The sequence below is a fragment of the Rhineura floridana genome, chromosome 4 (assembly GCF_030035675.1).
Source record: "Rhineura floridana isolate rRhiFlo1 chromosome 4, rRhiFlo1.hap2, whole genome shotgun sequence".
NCBI classification, from domain to species: Eukaryota; Metazoa; Chordata; class Lepidosauria; order Squamata; family Rhineuridae; genus Rhineura; species Rhineura floridana.
Window position 1 is genome coordinate 14,324,503 of NC_084483.1, and position 17,734 is coordinate 14,342,236.

The 17,734-nt window shown below is 43.5% G+C and overlaps 1 protein-coding gene across 11 annotated transcripts in view; it reads left to right on the forward strand.

The window, feature by feature from the left end:
• Window positions 1–17,734, forward strand: part of PLCB1 (phospholipase C beta 1) — a 689,597-nt gene that overhangs the window by 457,418 nt on the left and 214,445 nt on the right. For all 11 annotated transcript variants that reach the window (XR_009762119.1, XR_009762120.1, XM_061622530.1 and 8 more), the window contains one exon: window positions 4,744–4,890. Coding sequence is in view for 9 of the 11 variants with exons in the window: in XM_061622530.1 (XP_061478514.1) it covers window positions 4,744–4,890 (147 nt within the window). In the remaining 2 variants the exon portion in view is untranslated. The remainder of the gene's footprint in view (window positions 1–4,743; window positions 4,891–17,734) is intronic.

Consider the following 17,734-nt stretch of genomic DNA (forward strand, 5'->3'; position numbering starts at 1 on the left):
AGAAGCATATTGGAGGGGGGCAAAGGAAGGGGGAGGGGAGGGCAGGTTTGACCATTAGCATGCTTATAGAGTTCAATGGTATTTATTTCCATACAATCGTGCTTAAGATAGGTAAAACTGACCATGGAGAGGCGGAAGGGGAGGTGAAGGAGGAGGAAGGGGAAGGAGGGGATTGGAGGGGGAAAGGGGATGGGTGGAGGGGCAAAGGGGATGGGTAGAGGGGCAAAGGAAGGGGGAGAGGAGGGGCAAGAGGGAGGGGATAGGAGAGTGGGTTTGATCATTTGCATACTTTTTGAGTTCAATGGATTTTTGTGTAATCATGTTTGAAAATGGAAATGGACTGCCTTCACGTTGACCAGACTTATGGCGACCCTTTGAATAGGGTTTTCATGATAAATGGTATTCAGAGGTGGTTTTACCATTGCCTTCCTCTGAGGCTGAGAGGCAGTGACTGGCTCAAGGTCACCCAGTGAGCTTCATGGCTGTGTGGGAATTTGAACCCTGGTCTCCCAGGTCGTAGTCCAACACTGACCTGTGGGAGGGGCAGGGAGGGTAGGAGAAGGGGGAGGTGGAGCAGATTGGGTGGGTGGGCACTGGGCAGAGGGGAAGCCCCTTTCCTTTCCAAAAGGAAAACTTTGTGAACAGTATCATTGCTTTTCAGTGTTTCCCCCACCTTTTTATTCTACAGCAGGCACATGTAGCCTCCCACTCAAATTTAAACCAAAGCTTTTCCTGGCCACATCCACACCAGGCCTTTATTTCTCTTTACACAGTCATGGCTTCTCTCAAAGAATCCTGGGAAGCGTAGTTATTGAAGGGTGCTGAAAGTTGCTAGGAGACACCCTGGTCCCCTCACAGACCTTCAATCAGAGTGGCTGACTGTTAAACCAGTCTGGCTGCTGGAGCTCTCTCAGTGGAATAGGAGTCTCCTCTCAGCAACCTTCACAAACTACACTTCCCAGGATTCTCTGAGGGAAGCCATGACTGGTGTCTGGTGTGGGTGTGGCCCCCTGATTAGCCAAGCCCAGCAGCTGTGAGTCTGGCTGTTAGACCACTGACAGTTGGTTATTACTGAGCATGCCCGACGTTATAATTGGATTCCAGCCAAAATTTCTTAAATTAATTAAAAATCATCCAGGCATTTTTTTAACTTTTAAACTGTAGAAGATGAAGGTCAGAATATGGGGCAGGGGCAGTATTATGATTACAGGTACTCTGTGAACATGGCTGATTTTTAATGAATTTCAACAGATTATGAGAACTCTGACAGAAAAAAGTCCAAAAGGGCTCTCAGTTTTTCTCTCTTTTTACACTTTGAACTCTCTATTCTGTCTGACTCTTTTGTGTATTGCCATGAAAATTTACAAGGTTGTTAAGCAAGCATTTCTGAATTCAGGACTATAGGTTTTGTAAGGTTTTGTTTTGAAATGAGCTTATGGGAAGCATCAGAATGGCATAGGGGTGGGTATTTTCAATTTAACATTGCAGAATGTAAAAAATCCACACTGGCCATAGTATACAGCCAATCTCGTGGCTGTATAATAAATAAACTAACAAACTTAACCTTCGCTCACTGAAGAGGCTTACTCTTAAGATTCTGTTCTTCTTAAAGATACATTAACATGTATCATCACGGGTTTGGTTGTGCAAAGGGAGCTGCAGAACAGGAGGGAAGAGGAGGGAGTTGAGAAAAGGAGGGGAAAGAGGTAGGGAAGGGGGGAAGATGAAAATGGGGTGGGTGTGCAAATGGGGGCTGCAGAATAGGAGAAAAGGGAGGAGGCATGGAAAGGGAAGGAGAAGGAAGGAAAGGGGGTAAAGAAGGAAATGGGTTGCAAATAGGGTTGCCAGGTTCAATCCCTGAGACTGATCCTGTATCTTTAGGAGAAGAGGCTGGGCCTGGCAACCAAGAGGTCTTCTGTATCTTTAAAAGTTGTGCAGGGGGAAGGGAGAATTCCACCTTGTGGTTTTTCCTATTACAGGGTTGCAAGAACACCTGCACTTGGCTGACTTTCTCTTCTCCTAAAGATACAGGATCAGGATCAGGGATTGAACCTGGCAACCCTAGTTGCAAAGGAGAGAGCAAAGGAGGGAGTAGGGAATGGGAGTGAAGATGAAAGTGGAGATATGAAAGGGGTTACAGAATAGGAGGGGATGGTGGCTTTGTAACTGGGTGGAAGTTGAAAAGGGTGCTTAGTAGTTGCAATGTGTGGAAGAAGGAGGTTACTGTGCGGGTGGTCTGTGTGCAAGAGCAAGTTATGCAAAAGGAGAGGAGGAGGATGCATGGACATGGGAGTGGAGGTGAAAATAGGGGTGCAAACCATGGCTGCAGAATAGAAGAGAAATGGTTTCAGAATGGGGTTGGGAAGGTGAAAAGGGAGCTTAGCATTTGCATGGGTGGGAAGGAGAAATTCTACAGGATGAATGTGGAGGAAGTGATGGGAGTTGGTGAGTGTAGTGAACAGGAGTGCAGCCCCTAGCATTTATATGTATGCATACATCCTTCCCATTCTCTCCTAGTACCTTCACGTGGTCACATCCACACCAGACAATTAAAACATTCTTATAACACAGTCATGACTTCCCCAAAACAATCCTGGGAACTCTAGTTTAACTGTCTTGAGAGTTGTTAGGAAACTCTTAGCACCCTCAGTTCTAAGGAATTTGGGGGGGAAGCCATGACTGTTAGTGGTATAAGAGTGCTTTAAATGTATGGTGTGGATGTGACCAAAGTCTTGCAAACCTAGTTCATTCTCATGTTCACATCCATTGGCATGGTCCTGAATGCCTTATATTCAGTTCACATTCCTCTTGCTTTTGCTTCCTCATTCTTTTGTCCCTTCCACCAATCTTCCAACCACATTTGTATGTCCAGGGCCACACCACACATTTAAAATACTCCAGATTTTTGGGAGCTCTTGGGACCAGGCTATCAGGGGGGCCCTGGGCCCTCCCCCTCCTCCTTAAATCACACCCATCCCTCAAAGCCCCACCTCTTTAAACTAGAATAAATTTTGACCAATATTTCAAATCCAGGCCTGGCATTGCAGGAGGAAGAGGATGGGGATGGAGAGAGGCAGGGGGAGGAGAAGGACCAGTCCATTCAGGAGGGCGACTTGCTAAGGGGTAGGACACCCACCTAACCTAGCGCCTCCCTCATTCCCTCCTGCCTTTTAGGGCCCACTTCACTAACTTCCAAGAGGCCCACTACGCTGCTCACCTTGGAGTGCTCCAAAGAGGTTCTTCTACCCCCCAGAGATGCAGAAGCTGTGGGGGGGGTACACTCTGCACATGCATAGGAGCCCACCCAGAGTCTCCTGCTTACTGGTGGCAGGCTTAGTGTCAGAGCAGCAGCATCCTCCTTCCATGCCTCTGCCACCGCTGCCTCAGTTGCCCTGCCTGGAGGGAGTGGAGGAAAACAATGACAGTGACACTACGGGGACAACTTCCTCCACTCTCTCTCCTGCCCATGAGTGGGAAAATCTGGATGACATCAGTATTCCATGAGGCTGTCCCTATAGTAGCAGGTTTGAATCCCATGCAGCGAAAACGAGTAGCTGGAAGCTGCAGCCAGTCAGTTCAGGGGGTGATGGCAAAGAAGCCTTTGCAGAGCCCTAAGCATTTGAAAGTGAATCTCTGCCAGAAGTGCCAAGCAAAGAAAGCACCGCCCACCATCACATCTGCGAGGAGGTATAGGCTGACCTTCTCCCCACCCACCCTGCTGCTCTCCAGGGCCATGTCCACCTGCCTTTTGTTCTTCTTTGGAGCCTGTCTAGGGCTCCCACCATGGGCTATAGATTTAGGAGGGCCCTTCTGAGACACTGGCCCCCCCCAGGGGCCTCAGCCAGTGCCTGACATGGCTTCCCACTGGCACTAGCCCTGTGTGTATCCTGTGCTGATTGTACCCTTTGTTCTGCTCTGTTCTGCTCATCCTTGTGTTCTTGCCTGTGCACAGCCAGGTTTAAATTTGTAATAGACCAGTGTGGGGGATATTTATAGCCGGTTTCACTGCTGTTGCAAAATGTTGTTGGACAGAGAAAGGAATCTCTTTGCTGTTTCCTTGTTTTGTTAAGGTTGCAGATCAACAGCAAGCAGAAAGTAGATTGGAATCTCCCAATTGATCTCTGGGTGACTTGCTGTACATTGGCAAAGGTTTCTGACTCCCCACTGTTTAACTATTCCTTTTTCTTTCTTTCTGATTAAACTAAGGGTCCTCCAGATGTACCCTGTGCATTCAGGATGATTTGTGCTCATGATGCTATTGTGGCGGTCATACAAGATCCTGCTTTCAGTGTTATTTGCACCTGCAAATGTTTTGGGGTGGTCATACCATTTCATTTACAACCAGTCCACATCCTGTAACTTCCAGTTGAAATCATGCAACTTTCCGTACTTCAAATATTGGTGGGGACGGTTGCCCCACTTTGGCTGCACTATAGCCCCTCCGGACAGTGATAAAGTGGTACCATTGGGGAATCATCACAAAACAACTAATGAAACAGAATAAATCCACCACTAATGTGCTATTATTGTGTCAAGAATACATTGCAGAATACGCCCACAATAAAACATGAGTCTGGAGGGGCCCTAAGAAAGCTATGGAGGGGGGATGGTGGAATCAAGGTTAATATGATAAATAATTTGTTGTGATGTGCTTCAGAAATGAGTTGAATCCAATGAGCCTGTGCACTTCAAGTGAAGTTCTTAGAACTAAAGTAGGTGGTTTTTGAATTTCTTTTCTTCCAGGGCAGATATCAGTGGATGGATTTATGAGATACTTGAGTGGAGAGGAAAATGGAGTAGTTCCACCTGAAAAACTGGATTTGAATGAAGACATGAGCCAGCCTCTGTCTCACTATTTTATCAATTCCTCGCACAACACCTACCTCACAGGTGAAGTATGAGTAAAGCGCTGGTTTGACTTAATAGAAAATGATGATGCATTGTAACAGAATAGAAATATATTTATACCTGCAGAAGGCTTGGGAGCTCACGGATTGCCCAAATCCTCCAGGATAGGGAGATGCTACCCCCTGAAAGGTGTTGGTGTCCATGTCTTCATTGCTGCCATCAGTCTCCTCCCTCTCTGTTCTGCACTAGCAATGAGCAAACTCCCCCAAGGCTGTATTCACAATGGGTGCAATTCATTCAAACTAGTTAGCATGCACTTCATTCAACTTGGGCCTTAATTAATTCATTGAAGCTTGGGTCTGTTTCAGACATAGTCTGGGGCAATCTTTGCTGCCAGATCTGCCTGCCCTCCTTCCCCAACTTACAGTTGCAAGAGGCAGTAGTGTCAAGGAGTTCTCTGATTTTAGGGCTTGACTATTCCCACTGCTGCCAGGAAGCATGTTAAATGTAGACCCCAGTTGGGAGGTGTAAGGACTACATTTTTTGTAAGTTATAAACCTCAGAGGATTCTGGGCCTACTTTGTAAATAGGCTCAGTGGCTTGCATAATGTATCGTGATACTGTAGTTCATATAGACCCTTTTTGCCCAATTAAAGCCAAAGCTGCTGGTCTTACCATGTGTTAAGGTGTTGCCTAGATATGCTAGAAATGTTTTGCCTACTGATGTTTCGATGTACATTATAGAACCAATGGACTCAAATTGCAAAGCTTTTCCCCATAGTTTGATGTTTAAATTCTCCCCCCCCACAGAACTGAAATCCACCTTGCGTATAGCAAAATGTCATGTCATATGCCCCTAGTTTCTGGATTGTGACATTTATTTCTGTCACTGAAAATGTCTTCCAACTCCATGTGGAGGGATGAGTGTGTGTGTCGGACATTTTGACCTTTTGCATCTGATGTGAAAATACTTAAGCCAATACTGGATTCAAGCAGGCAATGTGAGGCTATAATTACAAAAATAACATTATTGTAGATTTTTAAAAAAAGCAAATGGTTGCTCTTGAAAGCAATAATCATTGCTGGTATATTCAGATGGCAACAATATGTATGATTTGCTGTTATAGTCAAGATAATACCAATAATTAGGGAGTCAGGTTACAACATTTTTTTTCAAACTTAACCTGTTTCCTAACTGAATACCTGCTAGTTAACTATTGCATGAGCAGAAAAGGTCTAACATATCCAGTTCAGATGCATTGCTAAGTCAAACCATGCCTTAGTGTGAAAGAGCAAATGTGCACGTTCCTAGTCCTGCTGCCATTGTGCTACGCAGAACTAAGCCATGGTTTGGATTGGGGTTATGTCTAAATCTGAGCTCATGGTTTGTCTTGCTCCATATAAACCACAAATGGTAAACTAACAAACCTACCTACTTAGATATGCAATTTTATTATGTCTACTTGATTTGATTTTTAAATTTTGTTGTTGGTTTTTGATAAATATTTTATGTAAATCATTTAGGTTTTTTTTAATTAAACAGCCTATAAATGTTGTTAAATAAATAAATACCTGCAGGGCCACAAGTTCTCCATCCTTGTCATAAGGGGCACTGCAAACAGCAGATTTTGTTTGGTAAGGTGCACATTGGAACTCTGCCTCCTGGTCCAATCCTGACAAAATAGGGAGGTGGCCCTTAGTGTCAACCTTGTTTGACGTCCTGTCTCTCAATTCAGAGGAGGTTCTTCTCAAAAGTAAAGATGGTCCCACCTCAGAACCCCTGCAAGTGGAAATTCACAAATTCACATTTTCCTTTCCACACAGTTATTGTGACCAATTAATGCAGCCACTGTAGTAGGTAAGCATCCCCAAATCACAAATCCCTTTGTGTTCTTTAACAGGGCTGCTCTGGACTGATAACATTGAGGACCTTTGGCCGAAAAGCGGGGTATAAATAAAATTTAATAATAATAAAATCATAATAACATTGCTATAAATATTAAGTGTAAAAAGTACCCACAACAAATATTCTGAAAGTGCTCTGGGTTGTTTTTTGTTTTTGTAATTTAATTTGAAATATGTCTAAGTACAGATCTCGATAAGAATTTTTGCTGTACTTTAAATCTTTATTTCTCTCACTCCCGCTCCTTGACTGAAATCTTTGCCTTCCACTACTGAAATCTGAAATTGTACCCTTCATGAGGTCACCAAAACTATGCACACTATTTTAAATGTGGCCACATGATGGATATATATAATAGCATTATGATGTTGACAGTTTTATTTTCAGTAGTAACTCTTGTGTTATCTTGTCAGCACAATCTGCTGTACTGGTCCACACCTACTCATTAGGGTGTTTTGTGCACAAGTTAATTTTAACATGTCACTTTCATATGGTAAATATAATTATGTACATGATAGTAAGAGCTGATATTTTGCAAACACTAGCACTCAGTGGTTCTGTAAACACCAGCTCTCACCGCAGGAGGGCAATCAAACACTTCTATTCTGTACCTTTGCCACATCCGAAATTCATCTGACAGTCAAACCATCTTTTACAATGCGTCTTTACGTATAATATATTATGCTTTTATATTTATTTAGATTTGTAGGTGAAATATAATATTTTCAACAGTCTCCCATTAATTGATGTTTGAATAACGTGGAGCAGTTCACACGTGGGCCTGACTCAATATCTGCATAGTGGAGGTCAGATGCATGCGCCCCACCCCTTTGAGCAAGATAATATATGACACAAGTATTCCATATCTAGAAACTACTACTACTGCACTGCCCTCAGTACTGGGCCTACTGCCTGCTTGGCAGTACCGGACTGAATGGACACTTTGCTCTGACCGCAGACTTATGGCAACCCTATGAATCAGGTTTTCATGGTAAGCGGTATTCTGAGGGGGTTTACCATTGCCTTCCTCTGAGGCTGAGAGGCAGTGACTGGCCCAAGGTCACCCAGGGTGTTTTCACACATGGGGCTAATAGCGCTAGTTTTCCGGATTAAAAAGGTAGCGCTTTGTTCCACATTTAAAAAATCCCTTTCACACTACAGTACCTGTTATACCGGCATTTTGCGCAACAGTCGTTCACACAGAGCACAGTTTTTCTCCCCCCCCATTCAGCCTCACGTGACACCGGATGAGCTGGTTTGAGGCCTGTTCTTTCGGTGTGTGGGGGGGTTGAAAGAGACGCGATCGCGAACGCGATCAGCTGACAGGCGCAGCAGCGCAGCAGCACAGGCTCCTCTCAGGAGCAGCTGGGATGGCTGGGAGGCACGACGAGGGCCGTTGGTAAGGGCGGGAACACACTGCATGCTGGGATGGCTGTCACGCGAGCAGCGGCAGCTAGTGCAAAACTCCCGCGATCTTCCGTGTCCCCGGCCTTGCTATCGGAATTTTTCCGGTATCATTTATTGCGGAATTTAGTGCAAAATGTCCACTACATTCCACCAGAATTCCGGAGCTACCCATTATGTCGTGTGAAAGCTCAAATTTTATGCGCAAATTAACAGGAAATAAATCGTCAGAATAATGGAATAAAGTGCAGTGTGAAAGCACCCCCAGTGAGCTTCATGGCTGTGTAGGGATTTGAACCCTGGTCTCCCAGGTCATAGTCCCTCTAACCACTAGGCCACACTGGCTCTCACATTGATGTTAGTTCTGTATACTTTTTTGCACAGTGAGCCACATTGTACCTTGTTGTTCTCAACTGGCTTAAGCCAAACTTTCAGAGGACCCTCACCAAGATTTGCAACTGCCAGTTCCTTGTCATGTGGTGGCTGAATGTATAATTTTAGAATTTGGCTCTGGAATAGCTGGTCCTAAATGTTGTATACGATTTGTAGTGCAGTGAAATTACATGTCAATAGTTTACCAGCAGAGTATAATTTTGAGTTGGAAAGAGAGTGTACGCTGATTCTCTGATGAAAAAAGTGTGCCCCACTTTTAGTGGGTTGTGTGCATGTTCACACATGCCACATGAAAACATGAACATCTGGCTTGGTATTGGATTTAATCATTGCATTTTATGTATGTATTACCATAGCTGACAGCATTTTATTTTCAAGCTACAGCAGCTACAATTGTATTGTCAGATTCATTTGGCAAGTCCTCAGTTTGGCTGAACGTATACATGTGCCGCCAAATTGTTATCTTACCTAGTTAGATTGCCAAGAGAATGTTGAATGAAAGTGGGTGATACCTTGAGAATGGAAGCTTCGGTAACATCTGAGTGTTCCATTATGGCTTAAATACAGCAATAGATGCCTACTGTTCTAAAAGAAGTCCAGTTTAAGATGATTTATAGATGGTAGCTTGGGTTAGTTCAAGATGTTCATGTAAAGGAAAGGTTTTTCATTATGAATTTGTTAGGGGCTGCAAAAATGTCTATGCAATACAATGAGAGTTTAACACTGTGCCATAATAGAGAGAAGTCTAGTAATGAAAAAAAAGGCCCCTTTGAGATGTGCTTGGGAAAAGGAAGGGATATACCATTTAGCAGTACTTAATGAAAATTTGCTCAGTGTTTGTAACCTGCTGGAAGAACAAATGTGTATCTGCTCCTCAGCATATCTTTACAATGTAAATAAATGATAATATAAGTACTTGTGCATAGTTTGATTTTTAATATGCAATTAATTTTGTACTTTACTTCATACATAATACATTTAACTTAATTTAAAATAAAGAAACCAGTCACTAGGGAAACAAGGAAGCCCTTCAGTCAAACAGTCTGTTTTCTTCTGTTGGTAGATCTATTGCTGTCAATCTCTTACAGGGCAATCCTTAACGCACACGCCAGGGAGGAGATACATTGCTGCCCATTCTGGTGGAACAGCCACTGCATCCCATGCATGCCAGGCTAGGAAGGGGAAAATACATCATTTAAAAAATGCTGCCAACATCCCTGGAAACTCAGCCGGTACCCACCACCAGTCAGAGACTGTGCTGCTACTACCCACGCATGATGGGGGCTGATGAATTTACAACAGTGGGGATAGACCTCCAGCACACACACCTGCGTCTTCATATACACACACAGCTCTCATTCGCCCATTCCACCCGCCCCAGTGACACAGCCAGCAACTTCTGCGCTGCTGCTAGTCACCAGGCATCCATGCTGGAAGGGGTTTGAATGCCTTTACACTCCTTTGAATCATTGTTTTTGGTCACAAAGGGGAGGAAGGAGAACCCACACAATGTGACACAAACATGGCGGCAGGAGGGGGCTACACAAAGCAGGCACAGCCCTGATGAGACAAGGGTTCAAGATCTACCGGGGGGAGGGAAATATGCTTTTGTTAGACAACCAGGGTGCACAACATGGGTAGCCATAGACGCACACCAGGAGTAGCAGCTCTCCAGTGGCCTACTATATAGGACACCTGGTTCGGAAGCAGGAAATGGAATTTGGGTCCCCCCAGGGGTTAGGGAGGGAATGCTTTCACTCATCTTTTGCATCCCTGTAGGAAAAAAGGGGGGAAAGTCATGTTGGGAGCAAAGGAGAGGGAATTCCCAGTACTCAGTCCCACACTGCAAACACCGCAGAATAGTTTGCTAGCCATTCAGCCACTGCAGCAGAGAGCAACCAGACTCTTCATGGACCTTTTATATTTCACAGTCCAGTGAACCTGTGTGAGCATAAAAAGGAAGCACCACTACCCCTGAGCCCAGCAAGCTCTGGTCAACCAAAAATCAATGCATGTGGTGATGTGAAAACTTTTATTGAACAGCATTTGAGATGGAAGAAATCCTGAAAAGAAAAGAATCTGGGGAGGAGGGAGGAGGGCCTGCCATCTTGTAACCCCAGCAGAACTCCTTTGCCTTTGACAGGGGTCAACAGATAGCAGGCTAGTGTCCCTTATGGCACAAGTGCCTTCCTATAAACACCTTCACTTGTTGCATCACTGCCTGTCATGAAGTGTGCAAGGGGACAGGAGCCTGCCTGGAGCAAGTAGGTTAACAATCCCCCCCCTGAGAACTAGCCTGCAGCATCCTGGCCACTACCATTGCTCATGGGTTTTGGAAGTCAGCGGAGTTCCACAGCAGTTGCCACAAATCAGTCTGTTAAGACCACTGGTAAAGGCAAGAAAGAAAAGGTTATTTATTACTAACATGCATGTCCATCTCTCTGAGTTAAAGCTCAGAGAGACACATCCTCACAACAGAGAGGGAGAACAAAGGAGAGAGTGTGGTCTGAGAAGCAGCAGGAGGAGATGCTCAAACAAACAAGGTTACAATATGATGAGAAAATATTACTCTTTCTGTCTAGTGCCCCCCCACTGGTTCATAGAATCATAGAATAGTAGAGTTGGGAGGGGCCTATAAGGCCATCGAGTCCACCCCCCTGCTCAGTGCAGGAATCCAAGTTAAAGCACACCCGGCATGTGGCTGTCCAGCTGCCTCTTGAATGCTTCCAGTGTTGGAGGGCCCACCACCTCCCTAGGTCATTGGTTCCATTGTCATACAGCTCTAACAGCTAGGAAGGTTTTCCTGATGTTCTGTCAATCTGGCTTCCTGTAACTTGAGCCCATTACTCCGTGTCCTGCACTCTGGGACAATTGAGGTTAAAATAACTAACCACAGGCATTGCTGTCTCATTCCAACAATGGGGTGGGCCTCATGGTCAGCACATAATGGCATGTGGGGTGAATCCTGTACCTGTGGGACAGTGGTCTATGGAGGAGACAGAGAAGATATAATGGGCAATAGTTAGCAGCTGGAGCACCTCGTTCCTGGAGCTGGATGCACAGTATGTGTTTGTGTAGAGGTGAGTGATGTCACTTAGGTGCTCAGCCAGCTGGATGTGCTGTGGCTGTTTGTGCTGCTCCATGCACTCGGGCTGTGATCCTAGTGAGTGTTTGGCCAGCAGTGGTTGGAGCGGAGCGCCTGGCCTTTGCCAAGAGAGAACTCGCTATGTGGGGGTGTGGTGAGTGCATGCCCAATGTTGAGCACCCTACTCCCTTCTGTTTGAAGAGAGGGAGGGAGAGGGTGTTAGAGAAATTCAATTCAAACAAGGCACAGTTTTCACAAGTGGCTAAGGAATGGGGTGGGGATGAGGGAGAGAGACGGGAAACACTCTGTAGCACACATGCTGCCTTCCCTTGTTTATCTGTTTATCTGCCGCTGATTTAAAGGACTGAGGACTAAGCGAACTTGTATGGGGGGGAAGTGGGGGGAAAGAAGGCTAGAGTGACCAGAAGTTTGTTCGTCAGTGGCAGGAAATGAAATGATGTCCATAGACAGTGTAGGGGGCTGAGAAAGGGAGCATCTAAAATGGCGAACAACCCATGCAGCCAAAAACAGTGGAGAAAAGCAACTACATGGCAGGTGGGCACCGAAGCGGGTGCGAATTTTCAAACAAATTTTAGCTTTTTATTGCATTGATTTAATCCAGATTTAAAGGCAATAGCAGCTGAATACACTCGCGTTGGCAAAACAGTCATGTAAACGGTTCAAATTAAAAGGATCTGCAAAAAGCACCAGATCTACACTAAACCTCCATGTGAATGGGGCCACTCTGTAGCACAGATGCTGCCTTCCCTTGTTTATCTGTATGTGATGCTATGTTCTGGTAGTTCCAGTTGACGGAGTGGATTGGGGTTCAGGGTTTGTGTCTGAGGACCCAAGGTCAGGTGCCTGTTAGGGTTGTAGGCAGAGAAGTCTTAGCAATGTGCTCAAGTTGTGAGGCCAGGCTGTTTTGCACAAAGCACCCTTTTCCCATGGTTTCTCAAAACCAGAGTTCTAGGTATGCAGAACATAAGGCCATAGAATATAGTCCCATGCCACATGCCCTGTTTCCAAAGTTATGATCTCCCTACATGAGGTTTGCATACTGGTAGCGTGCTGAGTTTTTTCATATCTTTGCAACAGATCTGGGGCTAGTGTAGAGATGAGGCATTGCCAGAGGCATGGAAGTGGTTTGAAGGGGTATAGGATATGGCATGTACGTGCTCCTCCTCTGTCCTGTCCATGAATCCACTCTGCTTCAGCCGTTCCACCAACATATCTGTCATGGTGGTGGTGTATTTGGCCTTCTGCTGATGAAGCTGAGGTTCCAACAAATTGTATGGCAAAATCAGCTGGCGGATCCCGAGTACAAGATTGCACCCTTAGTTATCTTTTATGCAGAGCAAATGCTTAAGAAAAAATATTGCACTACAAAGAGGAACATAATATAGCATGGGTTTATTCATAATTATAGTGGCCACTGGGGACTTCCGGTTGGGGAGAGATGGCGTCGGCTGCTCCTTGGATAAGCTCCTATGTATAGTTGAGTATATGTCAACTTCTGAGTGTACCCAGTACTAGTATTAGAGCAAATTAATCATCTAACATAGGGCTGGTGGAAGGGGGAGTATGACAAGAGTACAATAGTGGCCACTGTCTTAGTCTTTAGTTTTAAAAAAATGGCAGTACATCCATTTATTTAGATGTTATAGCTTGCCTTTAGGAAAAGTAACTTTTATAATCGAAGGTTGCCATTCATCAAGGGGAGGAAAGTCATTGCAAGATATATTTATTTTTATTTATTATTTGATTTATATCCCGCCCTTCATCCCAGCAGGAGCCTAGGGCGGGAAATGTATATATGTATACACACACACACACACACACACCCTCCAGCCTTTAATTTGGAGCTCAGCTTTGCAACAGATTTCTTCTGGCTATCAGTTTAGTTTATTTCTGTTGTCACAGTGAAGGACTAACTTTGCAGCACCTCACTGTACCATGCCAAAAGCTAAAGCACAAGGGTCATTATCTGTAATGATTAACAAGGCATTCTTTTTTTTACACACACTGACACACATACAATTTGAATTCTGTGGAATTACACTATAACAGGCAGAAAAATCATTAAGTGGTCTGCCAAGGCCCTCAGTAATTTTCAAGTGGTTCATGGGGAAAAAAGGTTTTGTGTTAGCGCTATCCTGTGATTAAGGTCATGATTCTTGTAATTTTTTTTTAATTTTCCTTTGTCCAATTGTTCCTGAGTAGTGACAAAAAATACACTGCGTGTGATTCAGTATTCTTCAGATTTACTCCCTGCAAAGCACCTCTCTGTTAGATCTTTACTTAAACTACATGATTCCAGTTATCTTTTACTTTGAAACCTTCAGACTTTGACATACTAGAAATTGCCTAAATATGAGAAGGGGTAGATTCATGTGGCTGTATCTCATTCTTGTTCACTCCTGCTCCATTCTTTCAATATATATATATATATATATCACAGTGCAAGGATAGCTAATCTTGAGCCTTTTTTAGGACTCTGGGCAAAGGATCTTCAGCAGCAGGTTGATTTCTGCCCTTCATCAGCCTTTTTTAGAGCTGCAGCATCTTTAGCATTGCTGATTCATATAAGTGGAGTCTCCACTGATTCTTTAGTCAGAGTAAAAGATGCTGCACCTCCAAAAACAGCTGGTGCAGGGCAAACATTGGGACCTTACCTGTATATGTGTGTGGCCATGCGCATGAATGCGAAGGAAACACTTGCAAGCCCCCAATCATTTTTAATCAAATATGGGATGTTTGTAACTCATGATTTCAGACTTCAGGTGGGGGCTCACATCACTGAATCCTCCACCACACCAATAAAATAAAATCTATATACAAAAGTTGTATAATGGTTTTAACTTTGTCTTTTATTTGGTAGTTTTGAACAGGCAGGGAATGTTTTTATATGGAGGAGCATTCTATCCTGTGAGCTCTCATCTGCCATGTGCAGTGAAGCATCCTGCCCCTACCTTGTGGAAGTGAACCTCTGTACCGGGGATGGGGAACCTTTTTCCTATGAAGGGCTGTTGACCAAGGAAAAAATCAATCAGGGCTATACTTGATGGTGGGCAAAGCCAAAAGTGGGTGGCATTTGCTGCATTCCATTATTATATAGTGTTCTCTCTCAACACACACACACTGCATAAAATAGGCTGAAAGCACCTTTTGGGCAGAAATGACTTGGCCATAGTACTCCGTGGCTCTGGTAACTTCCAGACTGGATTACTGCAAACCCTCACCCATGTTGAGATTAGCAGAGGGGGTCTTTTGTTAGTTCCACTCCCCTCAGAAACTTGGGGGGGGCTGGGAGAGGGCATTTTCAGTGGTGGCCCCTAAGTTGTGGAACTTCCTCCCTACCGATTGCATCTGGCAACTTAGTTGTACAGTTGTAAGTGAATGCTGAAGATGCACCTCTTTACTCTGACTTTTGACACCTGAGGTGTATATTTTTAGGGTCCACCCTGTTTTGTAATTTTAGGTTGTTTTTAATTGTTTTAATGCTGTATTTTAAAATTGTTGTAACCCGCTCTGGGACCTTTGAAGGGTGGGTAATAAATGTTGTAATTGTTGTTGATGTTGATGATACTACTACTACTACTACTACTAATACTAATAATAATAATAATACTACCATGGCCCTTTACAGTTATCTACCAATATCTAGTGATTTCATGTGTGCTTTCCTCCTTGCTATGCTAATGCTTGGATAAAGACAGAATACCTCATATAATAGAAAGTTGTCTTTGCTACCATTTCTGCTGAGGCTGAATAGAGATTCTACTGAGGCTGAATAGAGATTCTGGTCTCCAGTGTAATCAATCAAATACATTTTATCATATCAAAAACACCTTGTGGGGTGAGTGGGATGTGCCCAGCGCTATTATGACTGTAGTATTTATACACTAAGACATGGGGTGGGTCAGGGTATCTTTCGCTTGGGAAAGGAAATCTTATTTGAAATGTATTGTTGTTCTTTTACTTTATGTTCTTGAACTGTGTTTTGTTGAAATATGACATGTATTTTAATATGTATTTTGTATTTTCCTTTTACATGTGTTTAATTGTGGTAGCCTATGGCTCTGAGCAATAAAGATTCATTTCATTTGATAATTTTATCAAATGTATTTGGCTAACATGTCACTTTCCAAATTCCATATTTTCAGAACTTGATCATCTACAATGTAGTGTTTCAATTTAAATCCCTTATATACCCAGTAGGTCACTGTGGTCTGCAGAAGAGCTTCTCCTGCAAGCTCCAAAGATATCAGAAGCCCTCTCCAAAGTAACTTGGAGCAGGGTTTTGAGTGTGGCTGCTCCTGTTCTGTGTAATAGCTTTTCTGTCAAGATATGACAGGCAAGCACTATCTGCACTTTCCAGAAACAACTGAAGACTTTTTTGTTTCCATGGGCTTTCCCAGCTCCTTGAATGGGTCTCTGTCTTGAGTGTTTATTTTTTACTGTTTATCTCTGCTGCTTTTTGTATTGTTAACTGTTTTCTTAAAGTAATTTTTATTGTATATCGCCTTAAGAAACTTGTGTGGAAGGCAATAAATAAATAGCTTGGAATATACTAAGGAAAATAGCTGGTGTTATCATGATGTAAGCTAGGCCCGTATTAGGACTTGTATGAATATCACAAGTCTTCCGCTGTGCTGTTGGTTGGGTCCTTCTTTGTTGGAGCTTGGTACTTCATGTGGACCAAAATACCTAGGAGAGAGGCCAAGAGGCACCACTCCATAAAATAATTATGTAGTTCTTTGGGTATTTTGGAAGACTCTCTCTCTCCCTCTCTCTCTCCCTCTCTCATATTGCAAAATATGCAGAAAAGAAAAATGCATAAAGACATAAATAAATTCAAATTAAATAAGTTATAAGAGAAAAAGGGCTAATGAGACTGTGATGACAACAATTAATGTAAGGGTAGAAATCAAGTAAGTGGCAGACATTCTAGAATGTTAAGACATATTGAAAATACTAAGGGTTGAATCCGACATTGTGCTACCTGAACACTCTGTCAGTACAAAGATTTCTGTCTCCATAATGAAACATTCTCCTCCTCTGCCCCATGTGTGCCCCCTAAATGTGTTCTAGGGATTCCCTAGAGGGTGTGGGAGGAAGAGATGGGGAAAGTCCCATTGTGCAAATTCAAATCCTTGTACTGACAGGATGTGTTAGTTGAATACTACCCTCAGTATATTAAATAGAGCTATGCAAGGCCCCCAGATCCAATTCGTGGCCTGATTGGGCAATTTGGATTGGCTTCCTATTCGGCTCAATTCGTTTCAGGCCTGATACAACCTGATTTGGACTCTGGATCCAAATCAAGATTCGGTAATCTGAATCTTCAGTGCTCCCATTCACTTGCATTGGGAAACCAAATTAGACATAATGTTTTTGTTTTTGCAAAGGTGTAATAAGCTTGGAGACATGGTAGCCCTCCCCCTGCCCGAAGAAGATTAACTCTGCCAAATTTCAAATGAATAGTTACAGGCGTTATCCCGCCAATTCTCATGCTCTTGTTTGGCCTGTTCCATGAAGACTGAAGGGTACAACTCTATCTCTCACATTATTGGCTATGCTGGCTGGGGCTGATGGGAATTGGAATTGAAGAACATCTAGAGGGCCACAAGTTCCCTAGCCCTGCTTTATAGGGTATTTTGAGCACCAGGGTGCTCCGGGGAGACTCAACACTCCAGAGCAATCCAGGACTGCCTCACCCTGATCTGGAGCAGTTCCAATTTGGTTCCAAATTCAAGTATTTGGCATTTGGTTGCACAGCCCTGCTATTAAGAATACTACGAAATATTAAGGGTGTAATCTTAAAGTAGCAGAAAAAACATGAGGTTGAATGTTATCTTATATTTTATTGTTCCAATAATTTATGAATAGAGCCCATTTTTCAATTCATTTGTCCTCCTGTGTGTTTTGCTTGGCTTTGAAATAAAATGTCAATTTGGTAAGGTGTGTGGTTTCTGTGATAAGAGTAAAAGTAGTAAAAGATTCCCAGTGTTGTCCTAGACAAGTGTTTAAGTGACTTGAAACAAGTTATAAATCAACTTTTTCTGTTTTTGTCTTTAAATAAAAAAGTAAAGGTATCC